At 39.5% G+C, this 19,558-nt stretch overlaps 2 protein-coding genes across 3 annotated transcripts in view; one reads left to right on the top strand and one right to left on the bottom strand.

Annotated features, from left to right (window-relative positions):
• The window catches only part of mntb (MAX network transcriptional repressor b), a 20,807-nt gene extending 14,538 nt beyond the window's left edge, over positions 1-6,269 (top strand). For both annotated transcript variants that reach the window (XM_082141855.1, XM_082141854.1), the window contains 2 exons: positions 1,925-2,117; positions 3,344-6,269. In XM_082141855.1, the coding sequence (XP_081997981.1) occupies positions 1,925-2,117; positions 3,344-4,002 (852 nt within the window). In that variant the 3' untranslated portion in view covers positions 4,003-6,269. The remainder of the gene's footprint in view (positions 1-1,924; positions 2,118-3,343) is intronic.
• On the bottom strand, positions 5,784-19,558 carry septin4a (septin 4a). Its single transcript, XM_082141857.1, has 12 exons — positions 19,295-19,558; positions 17,349-17,654; positions 17,143-17,239; positions 16,970-17,056; positions 14,934-15,057; positions 14,607-14,741; positions 12,263-12,380; positions 10,342-10,443; positions 10,162-10,258; positions 8,106-8,268; positions 7,921-8,020; positions 5,784-6,582 (listed from the first exon to the last, which is right to left on the bottom strand). Exons 1-12 carry the CDS (start codon positions 19,313-19,315, stop codon positions 6,523-6,525), a joined length of 1,410 nt encoding a protein of 469 aa, XP_081997983.1. The 5' UTR covers positions 19,316-19,558; the 3' UTR covers positions 5,784-6,522.

Genomic DNA, 19,558 nt, shown 5'->3' with positions numbered 1-19,558 from the left:
TTTGAACTTTCTATTAATCAAAAAATTTATCTTGAGCAGCATATCAGCATTTTGGAATGATTTCTGAAGGATCATGTGACACTGAAGACTGGAGTAAAGTGAGTTTATGTGTGTTTCTGCGTGTGTGTGTGTGTGTGTGTGTGTGTGTGTGTGTGTGTGTGTGTGTGGGCCTGCTGTGTGAAGGGGGTTTAGGGCCAGACAGTCCAATCTGACTAATCCTGGATCAGGCTTCACTAGGACAGTCCTCTCTCTCTCTCTCTCTCTCTCTCTCTCTCTGCTCTCAACCTACTGCACCAGTCGCATTCACATTCCCTTATACTGTATCAGTGGGTTATATAATCCCAGACACGCACGAAACCACCATCCACCTTGGCACAATCACTCTCTGCATGCTCGCTCACTGTCTCTCTGCTCTTTGTTCTTCAGCACTCAGACACATGCTCTGTTCCTCTATACCGCAGTCCTCTGTGACTCTACAGGGCTCCTGCTAATTGGGAGCCAAAATGTCCATGTTGTCACACAGTTTCTTTGGCAAGAGCATAGGTGAGGGAGGGACGGAGGAAACTGAGTGATGTGAGCGTGTCGGAGCTGTCACATGCTCCAGGCTTTGACAGATGGGGCGGGCTGTGTAAACTGCTTTTCTCTGTGGACAGTTTGTTTCCTAAAACCGTACGAGCACATATGTTGAATATGAGGTCACGGAGCAGTTCTGCTCTTGCACAGCGGCCTCTCTTACGCACAGTTTCTTGAATGCGGATGGACATACCTGTTCCTCTTCAAAGGTTTAAATATCTAAACAATTTGTTCCCGTTAGCCTGGTTTGATGACCCGTGGTCAGATGACTAACACAAAAAGTGGGTCAAACCGTTTGCCTGTGTGACTGCCACATCCCTTCCTTTTAATCTTCTCTTATGGCTTCAGACTGTTGCTCTGGTTTAAAAAGGTTCACCTTTTTATTTTGACATCTAAGGTGCATTTCATCCATTCAAAGTGGACTTCACTGGGTTCTCTTTCCAAGGTTATCATAGTTCACTAAAACTAAAACTATAAAAAAGTTTGCGATGAAAGGGATACAGAGCATGGTGGGCAAAATGCATTTAATTAGGTAAATATAGGACAACTTTGTCAAAGTCATTTGTATTTGCCTCACTTCCTGCTGCCAGCTGGAGGCGTTATGACTATAGCTACATTTTGGCATTTACGTAATGGCATATTTTAGTAAGTCGCTAATAGCGCATACAGTGTTAAACATCACTTACTGTTGCCAGCAGATGGCGCTATGACTATAACTGAATAGGAACGTTCAGGACAGAACTCTTATCAAACGTGTGAAGTTTGGGGCAGATTGGACATTGTTTGCCTGAGTTACAGCAACTTCCTGTTTCATGGCGAAACATCGGAATTTGTCAGGCCGCCGAGGACACGCGAAAACTCAAGATCTGTGACGAAAACTCAAGATCTTCGCAATTCAGCATCGCCAGGGCCTTAAGATTACACCCACCAAATTTGAAGATGATCCGATTAAAACTCCTGGAGGAGTTTGTTAAAGTACGATGCCTGGAAATGGCAATAAAGTTTTGCTTGAAGTATATCAGGGCCTTAACAAGCACCGACCTTCGGATAAGACGTTAAACCGAGGTCCTGACTCTCTGTGGTCATTAAAAATCCCATGGCACTTCTTGTAGAAGAGTAGGGTTGTGGGATGGGTGAATATCTAGAGTAGGATTTATTCTGCATGAATATTCACAGAAACGTTTCAAAAGTTCAGACATCAGTGAATTGTTAAAAACATGTTTGTCAGCTGATTAAGAAATGTCATACTGAAATGAAAATGTGTTTGATTGAGGGATGATGAGTGTTTGTACAATGAATAAATATGATTCATGCGAGTATTAAAGTGACTAATATGTCAAGTTTCTTTCAGACATTGAAGCGGAAAGAAAAGGAGTACGAGCACGAGATGGAGCGCTTGGCGCGGGAGAAGATCGCCACTCAGCAGAGACTCGCGGAGCTGAAGAACGAGTTGAGCCAGTGTATAGACGTCATAGAGATCGACAGGATACTCCGACAAACTGTCCAACCTGAAGATGATCAGGCCTCCACATCAACTGCATCAGGTACAATCAGACTATCACACTTTATTCCTGTGATGGCAAAGCTGAACTTCAGTAGACATCAGTAGATACGTTTACATGGACACCTTTCGTTTCAACGAGAGAATCCGAACGTAGTTTACATGACCGCTAAATAAATCGATCGGGTTGATGTGCGGGTTTATATGACACAAGCTTCAAAATCGGAATAGATTTTTTGCGTTTCTATTCTCCTAAACTGGTCGTTTTCTTTGTTTTTGAGCAGACAAGATATTTATCTATTTCGGGTCTTGATTAGGAGACGACAAGCGCATGAACCGATGTGCTTATATTTATCAAGCAGTAAAAACGTCCATTCCTGCACCCAAAACAAGCGGTCTGTGGATGAGAATCCGTAACAAGGACTGATGGGACGTTGTCCTGCTCCACTTCACAGACGATGAGTGGAAGGAAAATTTTAAAATGACATAACAGTCATTTATGACACTTCATTAAACAACCACAGCTTGTTTAGAGCATCATTACGCCATTTCTACGTCATTGCACATGTGTAGAACTTTCCATCTCCATGAGTTTACATGTCCTCTCGATCGGATTAGAAAAGGTTTAAACCACCACTTATATCCGAATGAAATAATAATTGGATTTGGCCAGTTCATTCCGATTGACGTGGTTACATGTGATTTATTTTTATTTTTTTACTGTGCTAATAGTCTTATTACAATACATGTAAACGCAGCAACTGTCATAAGACCCTTCAGATATCATTCTAATATGCTCAAGAAACATTTCTGAATTTTGAAGAACTTATTGTTTCTGCTGCTTTGTGTTTTTGTGGAAACCTTTATACTTTTGTCAGGATTCTTTGATGAATAGAAAGTTCAAAAGAACTTGAAATAGAATATTTTGTATCATTGCAAAAGTCTTGCACCAGAAACAGACCCATAGAATTAAATAAAAATGCATATATAAAATATTAAAAAGTTATTAATATATTAAAACATTTCAAATATTTGTTCTTTCCTTTGAGGTCCCCCTATGTTGAGGTTTCTTTCACCAGAAACAGTTTCTCTTAGTTTTTCATAATGTGTACAATTAATCGGGACATTTGTTCTTCTGAAAGTGAAAGTATGATTTCATGCTCATGTGTATCAAATATCATTTCCTGATATGATTCAGTTTAATGTGTCTGAGGGGGTAAGAGACAATGTAAAATCTAATTACCATAAATCATTTTCCTCTTTTTCCAGAGGGTGAAGACAACTTCGACCAAGACGTAGAGGACGACATCCTCTCCTCTCCACCCTCGTCTTCTGCACCTAAACTGCCTGCGCCGTCGGAGCCCCGTCCTGCCATGCCTCCACCCTCCATCCTCCCTACGCACATCTCCATACAACACAAACCCACCACCCCACCCAGCCATCCCCAGGCAGCGGTGATCACCCCTCAAGCCATCGCTCCCGCGCCTCCTTCCCACATCATATCCCCTCCTCAGCAAACAGTCATCACCCACGCCTCCGTCTCCCATGCGTCCGTCATCCAGGCCGTCAATCACGTCATCCCAGCCGGGCCCAAACATCTGGCGCATATTGCGCCCTCTAGTGCCGGCCAGCCAATCGGACACATCACCGTGCATCCCGTGGCCCACCTCCCCGCAGCCATTTACCCGCAGTCGGTGGCCGTCTCACAACCGGCGATGATGGGACACATCACGCACACGTTGGCGCACCACCACACTCACGCTCAAGTTAACGGCACACCGGTCACGGGCCAGCAGGCCACCATGGTGGGGAAACCCACGGCCGTGGTCGCTCACCATCACACTGGGCTGGTGGGCCAGACGGTGCTCAATCCAGTGACTATGGTAACTGTTCCTCCTTTTCCAGTCAGCACGCTAAAGCTGGCCTGAGAGAAAAGAGAGGGTGCGCAGAAAGACTTCAATGAAAGGAGGTCTCACAAAGCGAGAGCAAGATAGACGGCGATCTAGTCGACGACTAGATCCCAGTCAGAAATTCACTACTGTTGCTCAAACACGCCGGGACCTTTTCAGGATCGGAGCGTGTCCTCTTTCACGTGTAGAAGGGGCTTGCGTGTCTTTTGCCATGCAGCGTTGGAATGAAATACATGTAATGCACTTGCTTAGCTAAATTCGAAGACATTGGGTGTCCGTCTTTAGTAATGTGAGAGTGGAGTGCTAAAACAAATCAATTTGTTCTTCTCTTTTCCTCCTATCCTTTTTTTCTGTATGCAAATTCTCACGCTTTACATTCATTCACCAAAAAAATTCCACAGACGAGTGCTTAAAGGTCAATACTGGAAGCACGAGGAGAAAAAAAACAAACGTTTACTGTGTAACCATATTTTTAGGGGCTTTTAAAACTCTTCAAACGGGGCTTTGAATAAAAAAAACAAAAACAGGTACATTCAGACTTCTGAAAAATGGGATTCCTCGAAGTGTCTTTGACTTGCGAGCAAATGTAAGTGCCTAAGCCCCAAGTCAAGCCCATTGGCGCCACCTGCTGCCTACGCAATGCAACAACTCACGCACGCGCACAGGACTGTCATGACCTGACCTACAGTCACATATACATCTGTTGGCGCTCACGAAACAGTCTTAAAGGGATAGTTTACCCACATTTGTTTTAATTGTGTCATCATTTACTCACCCTCAAGATGTTCAAAACCTGTATGAGTTTCTTTCTTCTGCTGAACACAAAAGAATATATTTAAAAAATTATGGTAACCAGACAGTTGACGGCTGTCAAAGCAGAGGAAATAAACTCATACAGGTTTGGAACAACTTGAGAGTGAGTAAGTTAAATGATGACAACATTTTAATTTTTTGGGTGAATCATCCCATTACAAGTGTCGAGGCGAATGGGTTACAAGGAAACTTAACAAATATACAATTCAACATCTGAGAAAGACCTGTATTCCGACATGTATTTGAAAGTACATTCAAGCATTTATAATTCCCAGCAAGTGCTCAGATATTTAACATAATAACGAGTAATACTTGATTAACGTATAAGTAATGCTTTATTAAAAATGTTACGTACGAGATGTCGGGCATTTCCTCTCTTTAAATCAGCAGCTTTAACAATGTCCTCGTGCTTGTAGCAACACGTTGAAAAACGTCAAAGTCTTATAAGAATACGTACGTAAATCAAATTTTTGTCACCGCGCGCACGTTTATAGATGGCTTGTAACGCGCGCGCAAGTGTCCAGTGTGGATCGGTGACGTTGTGTGTCCCATTCTTCGCTCATCGATGCACAGCGATTTTTATGCGTGATTGTGTAAATTGTCGTCAAGTACTGTAGGCGCTTGTTTGCAAGCATTTTAGGAGGTAAAAACATCCTGTTTTATTTTTCAATGACAAAAAGCCCCTTTACCAATAGCAGTGCTCTTATTAAAGTCGACCTGTCATTCTCAGTGCACTCGCTTGGTTTAACCTGCACAAAGTAGCCATCATACCGTTCCCCAATGTAAACTCGATGGTTAGTTACACCACGTTGTTGCTTTATACTGTCACTTTCAAACGGAACACTGTGATTCCTGCTCTTAACATCTTCTTCCTTCTGCAAATCCGAGGTTTGGATCTTCTGTTCCTTTTTATTTATGGGGGATGTGAAGATGAAATGATACAGTCTGTGCTTCACACTCAGTTAAAAACAAACAAACAAAAAAAATAGCCTAACCTTTGTGAAATTTATTAGTGTGTTTTTCGTTTTTCATTGTTTTTATTTTATTTTTTTATATGTGTATGGATGTATGTATACATGTGAGGTATATGCACGCATTCACATATATGTGTATGTATTTTAGGATTATACTGATGCCTGGTTTTGCATGTAGATTGCAGTTTTTGTTTGTTTGTTTAAATGTTAATCCCTCCCCTTATTTCATTTTTGGGACCATGTTTCATACTGTATGATGTGGACGGGACCGTTAGACCTCATTCTACATTGATATTATATATAAATATATGAAAAACTGTGCATTTTTCCCTATGGAGAAAGTTTAAGTTATATATCGCCTGTACATTTTGGGCTGCATTAAGATCGAATTGTCCACCGTGTTTAACTGAAATAGTAATAAAACTTATTAAAAAATGCTAGATTACTACAAAAAAACAATGACGATTCATAATAAATCTTATGACATTTACAAGTCAAGTTGTACTGGTCTTATTTCTTGTGTACCACAATAGTTGTTCATATTTACATTATAAAATAAAGTATTTTTGTCAGCTAAATAATGAGTTATTTAAATGCATCCCATACTTCTGAAGGCTAATTTAGGACATATTCCTTCAAGCACCTACACTTACAGAACATACATTTTACAGTTAATATATTCACTGCAAAACCTCTGACATCTCTAACTGTATTTCAATCATAAACATTTAAATTAATGGATAAGTCTGTCCTAATGTCCATGACGCATCTGTTCCTGAATCCTTTCCAGAACTTCCTGCATTCGCCGCAACTGCAGAAGAAAAAGGGGGGGAAAAAAATTGTAAGGAAAATTGCCAACAATTATCAGGGAAGTTTAAACAGAAGGAAAGACTTAAAGGGATACTCCACCGTTTTTTCATATTAAACTATGTTATTCCCTTAACTAAGACGAGTTAAAGGATAACTATAATGTATGGCGGAATAGCACTTTTGGGAATACTTCGACTCGGCGCAGTAAAAAGTCACGCCTGATCCTCTTCCTCTCACTTCTGTCAATAGTGGGAAGAGGATTAGGTGTGACTTTTTACTGCGCCGAGTCGAAGTATTCCCAAAAGTGCCATTATAGTTATCCTTTTTAACCCGCTTAGAAAAGCGCCACGTTTTATTTTATGTCACCCTACTTGGTCGTATAACTACTCGTATAACTGTTTTTAAATAGGGAAAACGTCGATATGTTTGGTCACTTCTAAATTCATTGCTGTTAGATACCATTGCATATACTGGGCTAAGCTAACTGCTATCAAAGTGTCGCCGCGCGCCAGAGCAATTGAGTGCACGCACTGAGATGAGAGAGGTATGTATCAACTCGTCTTAGTTAAGGGAATAACAGTTTAATATGGAAAAACAGTGGAGTATCCCTTTAAACATGGGCTGTGCTGAAATATACTAACATACCTTCTATTGTTGCAGAATATAGTATGCAAATCAGACTGTCAAAACACATTATTAAAGGCACACTATACAGGTTCTGTTTTTCTCAAACAGCGACCCCTAGAGTCGCTGTGGAGTACTTGTATTTAACGTTACTGTTGTAAATACCACTCACGCAGAGCCGTCTCTGTACTCTTCCAATCACGCTTTCTCCGTCGACTCTGCCATGATTCACGTCTGAAATGCGTGCTAGTGTCGTCCATATAGGCTGCTTCATATGTTGTTGATGTATGTGACGTCGTGCCGCAAAGCAAGTTGTGATTCTCGCGAGATTTGTCGGGGCGCCACTTCTCAAACTTGCATTGCTGGTTTTGCCAGCGGCGTCCCCCCCCTGCTTTGCTATCGGGATGATTCGCTCTACTACGAGTTCGTTTACTTCAAAGCTGTTATATTAAGGTACAAATCGTGCATAGTGTGCCTTTAAACAAAACTCACATTGAAAACCATAATACTAAGTAGTATGCCAATATGCTACTCTAAAGCCCAGGTCATGTGACACTCATTTCAAGTACAAATATCCCACATAGTTATCAATACATAATACCTATTCTTTGTCTTAGTATTTTTCAAAAATAGTAGATCCATCCAGTGAATCCATTCCAAAGGGAATGAAGACACTGCATGGTCTAGTTAAAAAAAACAAAGAGAACAGTATTACCTCCTCATCTTTCTCCCAAATAAGGCGCTCAGTGTTGCTGTCCACAGGCACCAAAGGCAAAGGAAGGTCTGAGGCGCTGTCTCTCACCCGGTTACACAGACTGGATGAACACAACCAATGAAACACAGTCAGATAAAGCACATAGGAAGCACTCAGTGATGACTGATGTCCGTTTATCCTCTGACCTGCGTTTCCTCTCCCTGACCACCATGTGGGTCATATTCTGGATGCACTGAGCGCGATAATTCTCATAATGCGTTTCCCGCGTCACGTCCTTCAGGTCTTGCATGTGTGTGCGCACCAACATGTTCCTCAGCTTCAGGAAGTCGGAGTGCTCTGGGTTTTCCACTGCAAGAGTCAAGTCAAATCCAAATTTGTAGAGCGCCTTTCGCAAACACATTGTTTCAAAGCTGCTTCATAGAAAATTATGACGTTAATGGTTATAATATCTTATCTTTATGCCTTTTAGCAGTGGTTCCCAAACTGGGGTACATGAGGTGACGAGGGGTTGCGATAATATATAATACAACTTTATATACAGAGCTATGCAATAATAGTTTATATTTTATGACGATATAAACAATCTGCTATATTGTATATCGAAATTATTCTTTCAGCTGTTTGCAATGAACAAACAAAAGTAATATAAATAACCACTTGAAACATTTGTTGTTGAGCTTTCCCAAACTTTCAACTGAAAATGCAACTTTTAATGACTTCTGCAGTCTCAAAATTATTCAACCCCCTGAATAGAATCCCTCACAACAGCACAAATCTGCAGAACAGGTGTTGCCTCAAGCACACCTGATGCAACCAATCAAGGGCTTCATTAGTTCACCATGGCTGAATCCAAAATCGCCCCCTATATCCTTAAATATGGCGCTATTTGAGGGGACAGCCATTTGTAGAGGTGTCCGAAACCATAGTGGACGTTATTGAGTGCACTTATTCAATCCCACATTGCACTGCAATAACGAGTGCGTGACCGATGTACGCTCAACGGCTGTCCGAATTCACTCACTCATTTTCATCCACTCCTTCAAGTGAACAGTATTAGTGGACTAATGTAGGGAATAGTGAATGAGGGATAAGGGGGCATTTCGGATTCAGCCCAGTTGTGCTTGAGAGCTAGAACACATGAAATATCTGAACTGGCTAGGTTTGTTGAGTGTCATGTTTGACTGCATGTTAGAAATATGGCTAAGTCAACAGAATGGTCCAAAAAGTTAAGTGCAAAAATTTGTTGGAAGCATAGTTCGCTACCTGGTTACACTACCCGGATGGGGCAGAAAAAGATGTACACCACTACTGACCCAATAGAACAAGAAAAGTGCTCAAAATCATAAATAAACCACAGAAGGTTTGGGATTCTGTTTTTTTGTAACGATGAGACAAAACTGGAACTTTTCAGCCCTATGGATCAGTGGTATCTCTGGAGGAAGAAGAATGACGCATGGGCTGACTACAGTTAAGCATGGTGGTGCTCAGTGATGTTCTGCGGCTGCTTTGCATCCTCTGGCACTGGAAACCTGCAGTGTGTGGAGGGCAAGATGGATTCATCGAAGTATCGGGAAATCCTAGGAGAAAACGCCATGCCATCAGTGAGGAAGCTGAAGCTTGGGAGTCATTGGACCTTCCAACAGGACAATGATCCCAAGCATACCTCAAATTCCACCAAGGCTTGGTTGCAGAAGAAGTCCTGAAATATTCTACAGTGGCCATCAGTCACCTGACTTGAACCCCGTAGAAAATCTCTAGTGGGATTTGAAGGATATTACTGAACTGGAGGCCATTGCTTATGAGGAATGGGCTAAGATTCCTCAGAAACGCTGCCAGAAGCTGCTGTCATTAAAAGTTGCATTTTCAGTTGAATTTGGGGAAACCACTTGAATCATTTGTTGTGCATTTCAATTACTTTTGTTTGATTTGTTCATTGCAAGCAACTGAAAGTCTGTACATTTTGCCAACAAACCAAATTTGCAATGGGGGTTGAATAATTTTAATTACAACTGTATTTTGCTTTACGTGAGTATACTGTATGTATGCAGGTAAAGTATTTTTTTTAAAGATTTTAACAATCAAGATTTTCTATATAGTACATACCGCTTTACATGAGTGTACTGTTTTTATCCGGGTAAGAGCATTTAGTAAAGATTACTACTGCATAAATTAATTGCAGGGACACTTAATTGTTTGAATGTATATTAATAAAATATAATGTATGCAACAGAGTCCGAGTACCTTCCACCATACCCCAGGGGTACTGACGGCCTCTGAAGCGCCTGCCTTGGCTTTCAACTTGGACGTTACTGCCAATTACAGCAAAAGGAATGCTGTCCTGTAACAAAGAAGGAAAGCCACATTTCAATTAAGTCAGTGTTATGGAGAATTGTATGTACATATGGAGCTGGGTCGGGTCACCTTCAGTTCCTGGTGCTGAAGTTTGATCTCCTCATCCTCGTCTGAATCGCACTCAGGGAACTGGTAGATGTTGATATCGAATCTCTCGATCTCCTCACAAATCTAGAGAGAAAACAAACACACAGTGACTGTGATATATATATATTTATATTTTTATTTATTTATTTTTTATTAGGGATGCACGATATATTGGCCACCATATCGGTATCGGCCGGCCGATATATGATCATTTTCAATGTTATCGTTATTGGCCCGATAAGAAAATTTGTCCGGTAATATTAAAGCCGATAAATATGGGATTATTTCCTTCAGCTGAGACACTTGAGATCCACACTGTTCTCCATGATGTTTTTGAATTGCTTGAAATATGATTGGAAAAAAAGGAAAATACAGTAAAGTTCAAGCAAGTCTGTCATATAGCCTACATAAAATTATAATGAGAACATTATAATTGTGTGCTTGGAACACAGCTTTTAATGGTGAGACTTTTGTTTTTGTAATCAGGCTCTCAAAAATTAGATAAAAATTTGGATTTGGATTTATCGGCCAATATATATCATTTCAAATATAAAGAGTTATCAGTATCGGCCAAAATGTTCATATCGGTGCATCCCTATTTTATATATATATATATATATATATATATATATATATATAGAGAGAGAGAGAGAGAGAGAGAGAGAGAGATAATGTGTTAATGTGAGTTAATGTGTGATTTGCTTTAGGAGCAATTAAAGGATCTGCAGTGCCTGAAGAGGATGTCAACCTGTGATATCCTGTTGGTCAATTGCTGTTGTGTTTTTGCTAGAGAGTGTTTGCTACTGTGTGTTACACTGCTGGCTTTCCTGTAGTGATGGGAGAAACAAAGCTTTTCAAAGCTTTGAATCAATTGAATTAATTGCTTCGCAAAATGCTTCACTGTGCGTTCACACAGCGTTCAAAACGCCACACGCTGGTGACCCCTGCTGGTCGTAACAATGGAAGTGCAACAAAAACTCAGGCCAAACATGCATAAAAACCCATTTTACAAACCCATTGCAAATGTTTTATTGAAAGTAAAATCTATCAAATGCATTAAAACTAATCATCTAATAAGATTAAATATCAAGCGTCTGTGTGATGTGTTCTTTTATACATTTTCAGGGCTTGTTTTGTTTGTTCCATGGATTGCACAGCTAAACAGGCCAACAAGAGACTATTAACTAGTATTATTAATTTTAATCATACTAATGTCTGATAAAAACATGTACAAATGTATAAAACTGATCAGAGATCAGGTAAAACTCATTTGTTCAATGGTTTGCCGCTTGGGGGCGATCTCAGTAATCCGCATGATTCATGGGTTCACAGAAATCATCGCCCCCTCAGCGGTGAACCATTGAAATTTCGAAAAGTTTAAAAACGATTATGACGTCACGAAGCCTCGTTTACTGAAATCACGTGACTTTGCCGGTTTGATACACGCTCCAAACCACTGATTCGAAACAAAAGATTTATTAAGGTTTCGAAGCTTCATGAAAAGTGTTTGGAAATCGCCCATCACTACTTTCCTGTTGAAATACATGCTGGCTTGACTCTTTGCTTTTTGTATATTACTGTAGATATTACTGTAGGGGGTGGGCACCATTTTTTTTGGTAAATACGGTTTACTCTAATTTTTTGTTAGGGAGGTAGAGTAGTAAATTGTATTTTAATTTTATTCTTTTGGTAGGGAATTTAGCTGTTCCTGTAAGGAGTTTGTTTGGTGTTTGTTTGTTGTTTTGGCCTTTGCTCCCCCCTAAAGTTGTGCTTTCACTTGTGACCCTGTAAATAAAAGTGTACAAAGGATCTTTGGATGTCTTTTCCACTTCATTTTGTGGCCTCACCTTAGACTGGGTCGTAACAATATGCACTAGCCAGTATTTTTATACAATGTGCGTACCTTCATTTTAATTTTTCTGACTTCTTCTGGAGTGAGACTGTCTGCTTTGGCAAGCACAGGCACTATGTTGACCTTCTCATGTAGCGTCTTCATAAACTCCACATCCATCGGTCTGAGACTGAGACAAAAAACAAAAAAAACAGTCACTCTCATGATTCCTGAGGTACATTTCCAGGACAAAATGCCACTGTCATTAAGTTGAGTTAAAACTCCAGATTTATATTTATATTGTGAATAGTGGTTGATCGTTAAAGGTTCTACAACATGTGATGCTGTTATCTGGAAAACAGTAATGAAAATTCACTAAAAAATACAAAATTACATTTATTTCTCAGGATAATCACCAAATACTAAATGCTGGCCATTTAATCACCCCTGGGTTCATTTCCCCTACAATGAGGCATCTCGCTGCTGCTTAGTTACCGTAGTACGATGCATCGTTGAAAAAAATTAACTAGCTAGTCACAACTGTTTCCTGAAAGCTTTGTAACTTTAATCGCACACCAATCGTTTGAACTACTTTGGTTAAACAGTATAGAACTGTCGTTAATTACATCGCGTAGGTGGTGGAGAAATAACTTCTGCTAATTAATCAGTTCGAGATTAAATTAATGTCCGATTTTTGCTGGAAATAACAAACATGGCATCTAAAGACTACTTTGCTATTTTTTCTCCATTTACAGTTGTTTGCTTCAATCGCAGCTTCCCTCTTACGTCGCACGGGGTACTACATTTATTTATTTAGCAGATGCTTTTATCTAAAGTGACTTACAAATGAGGATTACAACATCAATCCATCTAATAAAAGGGTAAAATAAAAGATAAAAAAAAGGTAATCGCAACATTTTATCAGAATTGTGAGATGTGAACTCCGATTTGCGAAAAATACAGACACAATTGAGTGATATAAACTTGCAACTACGAGAAAAAAAGTTTGAATTGTGAGATAAAAAGTCACAATTAATTTTTATTCCGTGGCAGAAACAAGCTTGGAAGCATGATAAGCATGATTGTATTCCATACAATAGCATGATAAGTGCTAACAATACAAAGTTTCAAACATTGTCCAGATTAGTACAAGCTAGATCAAGGAAGGATATAAAGGCTTGTGCACACCACCGACAATTAACACCTCGTGACTAAACAAAGGGAGCCAGTGTGAGTATGCACACCGACACCAAACGGCAGGCGTAAAAGCGTAATAAAAAAAGGTTAGTTTTTTTTTCGTTTGACGCACCCCATTAAAAACTGTCCGACCAATGAGATTGGCGCTTTTGTTCACGTGCCTGGATCTGTTGATGTTACAGTACTTGGTGGCGCTAAAGCACAAAACGGTCTTGCCGAGCACACATTGATAGAAGACGACGAAGAGGAAGTAAGTAGACGAAGAAGATGCAATGAGGCAAGATGAATGTAGAGCTGCTGGTCTCTTTGGTGTCTGAACACAAAGAACTTTAAGACAAACGCCACAGCGACTACAAAAATCTCGATAAGAGGGAGCTGTTATGGAGAGGAATTGCATGATCAAATAGGATTCTGCAATTACAGAACTTATTACACCTTGTGTACCGGGGTATTTCTGTTTTTCAATAAGCGCCATCTACTGTCAGGGAGTGAATTTGCACATTCACTCGGCGCATCGCCAGTGAAAATCGCTTGGGTATGAACACAAAGAAACGTCGAAAAACGTCTTGAAAAACGCTGGCAATAAGCCCGCGCGTGATCGTCCCGGTGTGCACGAGGCTTAAGGCTACGTTTACACGACAATGATGTACTAAAAACTGAAAAGTTTTTCCTTTGCGTTTTCTGTGTACAGATGACAACGTTGTCAAAACGATCCCGTTCACAAGGATTTGTGAAAATGATTAAAATTGCTGTATTCTGCTATTAGGCCAGTAGTTGGCGATGTCACTTTGAAAAAAACCAAAAAAAACCTACACACCTATAGACTGAACACTTAATACGCATGCGCGTGACGTCACTGTTTTCACAAATTCGCTTTTTTGTAGTTTACACGGAGAAGATAACAGTATCGTTTTCAAAAACTTGCACTTTTCTGTTTTGAAAAGATTGCATTTTCAGGCCCTCAAATCGCCATTTTCGTGTAAATGAAACGCCAAAACGCATAAAAAGTTTTCCTCTTAAGTTGAAAATGGTATCTTGTAAACGGCTCCTAAGAAATAGAGAATATACGTATACTATGCTAGTGTGAAGCACATTTGCACATGCACTCTCAAAAAACTTGCATTCTCTTGGCCAACACATCTTTCACACTCGTGGTCAAACTATCGATCACTACTTGTGAACAACAAGCACTTCCACTTGTTTTGTCAGGGAGTGTTACCCATGGCCAAAAGGTGAGATGAAGTAGAGGCAGCAGTGCACACGGTTGTCCTGAATGTTCTTACGGTTGAGGCCGCTTTCGTCACGAAAGTACTGCTCAAACTGCTGGTCAATGTAGTCCTCAACTGCCCTCCAACTATTACAATGAACATTAAATGGAGATTAAAAAGCTGAAAATTAGCAAATGTATTTGATATAATTACTTTGCATCACCAAAGTCACAAAAACAAATCTCATCATGAGTAACAGAGACAATATGACACAGTAAACATTTATTCTGAGAGAGATGACTCCTGTGTCATTAACTATAATAATAATGCAGTCCCACCACTCTGTGTTGTTGACAGCATCACCGAATCCTGGCGTGTCCACGATGGTGAGTCTCAGCTTGACTCCTTTCTCCTCTATAGACACAGTGTGTTTTGTGATCTCCACTGTCTGCGAGATCCGCTCTGCAAATGGGTCAATGACAAATATTAAAAACGATAGTTGATAGAGTGAAAATTCTGTCATTAATTACTCACCCTCATGTCGTTCCAAACCCGTAATACTGTCGCACCAGAACCAATGAGGTTCATTCTCATGTTACGCAGCACATTTGAGCTTAAGCAAGAACCAATGAGGTTTGTTCTCACCGGTCAAGTAGGTTCGGTTGAGCTTCTGTTTATGTTTGCTGATCATTGTTTATATGTGAATAAAAGCCTACATAAAATCTGTTCATCATTAGACAATCGAGTCTCCGCTCAATTCATAATGGATTCATTTTACGATCTCTTATTATGAACTTTTTGAAGCGTCAAAGTGTCAGTTGTGTAGCTGTCAATAAAGGGAGAGAAAGCTCACAAATTTCATAAAAAACATCTTCATTGGTGTTCCGAAGATGAACGAAAGTCTTACGGGTTTGGAACGACATGAGGGTGAACTTTCCCTTTAAGAAAAAAAAATTGACAAATTTTGTTTAAAACACGTGCCATGGTCTTACACGTGTAATATTTGTTTTCACGTTAAGCCGGGTGCACACTGTTCGATTTATTGTAGTCCTTTACGATTGCTCCTTGTCAGACTGTACGAACATGATCATCGCTGTAAGCCATGTCACACTGTGGTATCTCAGTTGTCATTAATGTCAGACTGTACGGCAGTCAAGACGTGTTAAAAACGGACGCACGCAAGAAAACTTGTCCGGAGTTTTACATCATCAGTCAATGACACGTTCGGTGATGTGAGCTGCATTACACGCGGGATTGAAATGGTGGCAACAAAGAAATCTCTAATTTTAATTTTGGTCATGGCTTTTCTTGAAAAACGAAGACAATTTGACGGTCGTCGTAGGAGAAGCCGGACAGTGAGTCAAATCTTCTGACGCTGCCAGAATTTCGTCGGAGGTAAAACTTGATCGCAACGGTCATTAATCGGCTGTCGGTGAACATGTCAAACTAACGATCAAATACTTTAGATTTTAGCCTAGGATCAGAGGAATCTTTTAGGATTTGCTAAATGTGTCTCAGACGGCAAAATGTGGCCAAAATCACACAGTGTGCACCCGTCTTTAGTTTCATATGGCTTTAAAAAAATATTATACTATTTTCAAGTCAATGCATAATGCATTTTCCTTACACCTTGAATACATGCGAGTGAACACATCTTTTTCAAAACTTTTTGAAATGTATTTTTCAAGGTAAATTGAAAAGGTCAATTTTGGGTGGGTATATCATATGACATTTTATAACCTGAATTAACCGTGCCTAGTCATAAGCCCTTTTCACACATACAGTATTTACTGGTAAATTACTGTTAAGAGATCATTTGTGTACATAAATAATAATAAATAACATAATGCTTATAAATATAACAACAAATGTTGTTTTACAGAAGAATATTGCTCTAACCAGTCTTGAATCAGTATCATTGATATACTACTATAGTTTTTGTTCATATTTTGAATTAGATTTCTATATTTTGTTTAAATTTTTTAATAGTAAAGTTTGTCATTTTGTGTTTTTGTCATTTATCTAAAATTCCATACAGTTTGTATTAAATTGTTGTTTATTTTTACAATTATTTTAGCACTTGTTGCCTTTAAGTGTTTATATTTTATTTTATTTCAGTTTTATTTCAGTTAAATAAATAAACATTTTGTTATTTCGAGTAATGAAAATGTTTTTCTAGTTTTAGCTTTAGTTAAAGGGATACTCCACTTTTTTTTGGAAATAGGCTCATTTTACAACTTTGCTGCCGTACCATGAGTGACCTGCATCATATCATTACGCCTGCTGGACTCATGGTACAGCAGCAAAGTTGTAAAATGAGCCTATTTCCCAAAAAAAAGTGGAGTATCCCTTTAACGATAACCCCGACTCTTACCTTCAGCATTGAGCATCTTCCTGTCTTTGTAAAGGTCTGTGAGGAAGAGGCTGTTGACCAGTGTAGATTTCCCTAAACCTGACTCCCCTGGAAACATCAAAAGGATCAAAATTATAGGACATCAAATATAACTTTTACTTTGGCTATCGGTCTTTGACATCTGATGACCTCACCTGCCACCATAAGAGTAAAGGCGAACCCCTTTTTCACAGATTTCCTGTGCACTTGGTTAGGCAGCGTCGCAAAGCCAACATATTCCTTATCTTGATCCTATAAAAAGGGAAAAATCTCAGATAGTGATGTGATTTCAAAATAGGTAAACATGGATTTAAAAAATCAAGTTTGAAGCAAGCAATATAATAGCCTGAGTCAACATTACCTCAGCAGAGTCATAGGGGTCAAATCTGCCCCAAGGACTTTTCGGGCGAGAGGGGCTCATGGGAGAATCCAGAGAGCTCATGGAGCTGAGCTGGCTACGGCGAACTAACTCCGGCTCAAGACTTCTGCTCAGTGGTCGAGTGAAAGTGGGCGTCCCTGGGGTGTGAGGGTGGCTGCTGCCGTCGGGCTCCCGGTCCATCATGGGCATCTCACTTCCAGGGAAAGTGTGACCGGCTCTAGGGGGCAGGTCTCTCATGGTATAGGCCAGTTCAGCGTCCTCACAGTCTCCTATGGCTAAACTAGACAACTGCAGATGTAGGACACAAATGACTTCATAGTTTCTGTTTAGATCAACTCTAAATAATGAGCTTGGACCAAATGGTGCATTTCATTTGTCCTTGGAAGTGGGAGATTCCTAGTTCCCAGTAGGAACTTTTAACCGGAATGCACACTTAAGTCAGTGTTGCGACTGGGAAACTCAGTGGAAGTGCAACAACCCTGACTTCAGAATCCAATATGGATGCTCAGCACATCATTCAAAGTGAAACAATAGTAATATATTGTTTAATAGCACTTCTGTGTGTCTTAATAAACTCAGTGGTGCACATAGACTATCCCAACCTCTATTTGTAGACATCATACTTCGGCATACTGTGTAAAATGCCGCTTTTTTATGTGTCTGTGCTCCGAAAGAGCAAGTGCAACAAAGGTACACTTGGTTTTTCTGACCAATTGTACTGGAACGCGGTCAACTCGAGTGTGACGTCAGTCCCAGCGTGGACCTTAATGACCAGTTGAGAACCTCTGATAACATGAATTTAAAAAACACTAGGCTATTGTATCTTCAGTTTTAGGAGAGCTATCTATTTTGATCTTCATAAACCATGAAATGTAAGATTAAAATTCTTTAAGAATGGAAATTATTTCATTGAATGTTTAAAATATATTGAAAATTATGTCATCGTTGTAATACTTGCATAATGAATTGTGATTGGGCTTCTGAATTGTGATCTTTCTTGCATGTCTTTTTATACTAAATTGTGATTGGTATTATTTTCTTGTATTTAATTGCATAATAAATTGTAATAGTCCTTTTATTTATTCCATCTAATTAACCATCTATAGCCACATATCCAAAATAAATCAATTAAAAGAGTTTGTGTAAGAAACATACGGGTAATCTTATTTGACGTTATTTATTTTGTTTTGATCATTTTTAATTATTTATTTATTTCAGAGCTTGACAGACCCAATCCCTATTTACTTTCATTAAATTGAAGTGTATAGGAAGCATTATAAGAGAAAATCATAAGTGGCCTTTATCATCTAAAATGTTCTAAGTTCACCCTAAAAATGTAAGTGAATGTGAACTGGGGCTGTCACGCTCCAATTTTAATTTTACTGTAAAATTACATGAAATGTAAGGTTAGATATATTTCACGTTTTTCCACGTATATAGAAAGGGAACTTACTGTTAACCAACTAACTAGTTTTACTGTGCTTTTACAGTTAAAATTACTTTTTTTTTTTTTTTACAGGATACACTCAACAGGTTTGAACGTCACAAATAAACAAAGCTTCAACACAGGAAGTCGCTCAGTCTCTAATGCAAACAACGTGACCTGCATTCATCCAGCAGCCTGTCACTGTTCATTAGTCCAGACACATTAATACCTCACACTAATGCCCTGATCTCCAGTAAGATGCTAAGAGAAGTGGGGGTCGTGGCTGCAAGGCACAGTTTGATTGTTTTCTTACAACTCAAACTACATTTCTTTCATAAATGAGTAGTTATGCATCCATACCTCAGGATCTGGAGCCAATGAAAGTGTAAACAGAGAGAAAGAGACCATATTAAAGTTCCAAATCAGTCAGATGCGTTTCTGACCTACATTTGCAAATCCATAATTTAGAAAATAAATCGTTTGCATTTTAAAAAGCTCTTACCGCGTTGTCTGTACATCGCATTCACGAACCGGTTGGTGGTCGACGACAGGTGCTCCATTTCACCAGACTAGTAACATCCACTAGTCAATGCGGTTGATGTTTACCTAACTGTTAAATAAAAATGTAGGTGCGGAGTTTATCTGTGGAGATTAGTAACGTTACAGAAAATTAAATTAAAGCAACTTTCCAAACGCTAAACGTTCAGGATATACGGAGGAAAGCAAAGTTACAGCACACACAAACCAGCACGGCCAAACTGTTCAA

Source organism: Leuciscus leuciscus (genome assembly GCF_965113295.1).
Source record: "Leuciscus leuciscus genome assembly, chromosome: 16".
NCBI lineage: Eukaryota > Metazoa > Chordata > Actinopteri > Cypriniformes > Leuciscidae > Leuciscus > Leuciscus leuciscus.
This window is presented reverse-complemented; position numbering and strand designations above follow the sequence as displayed.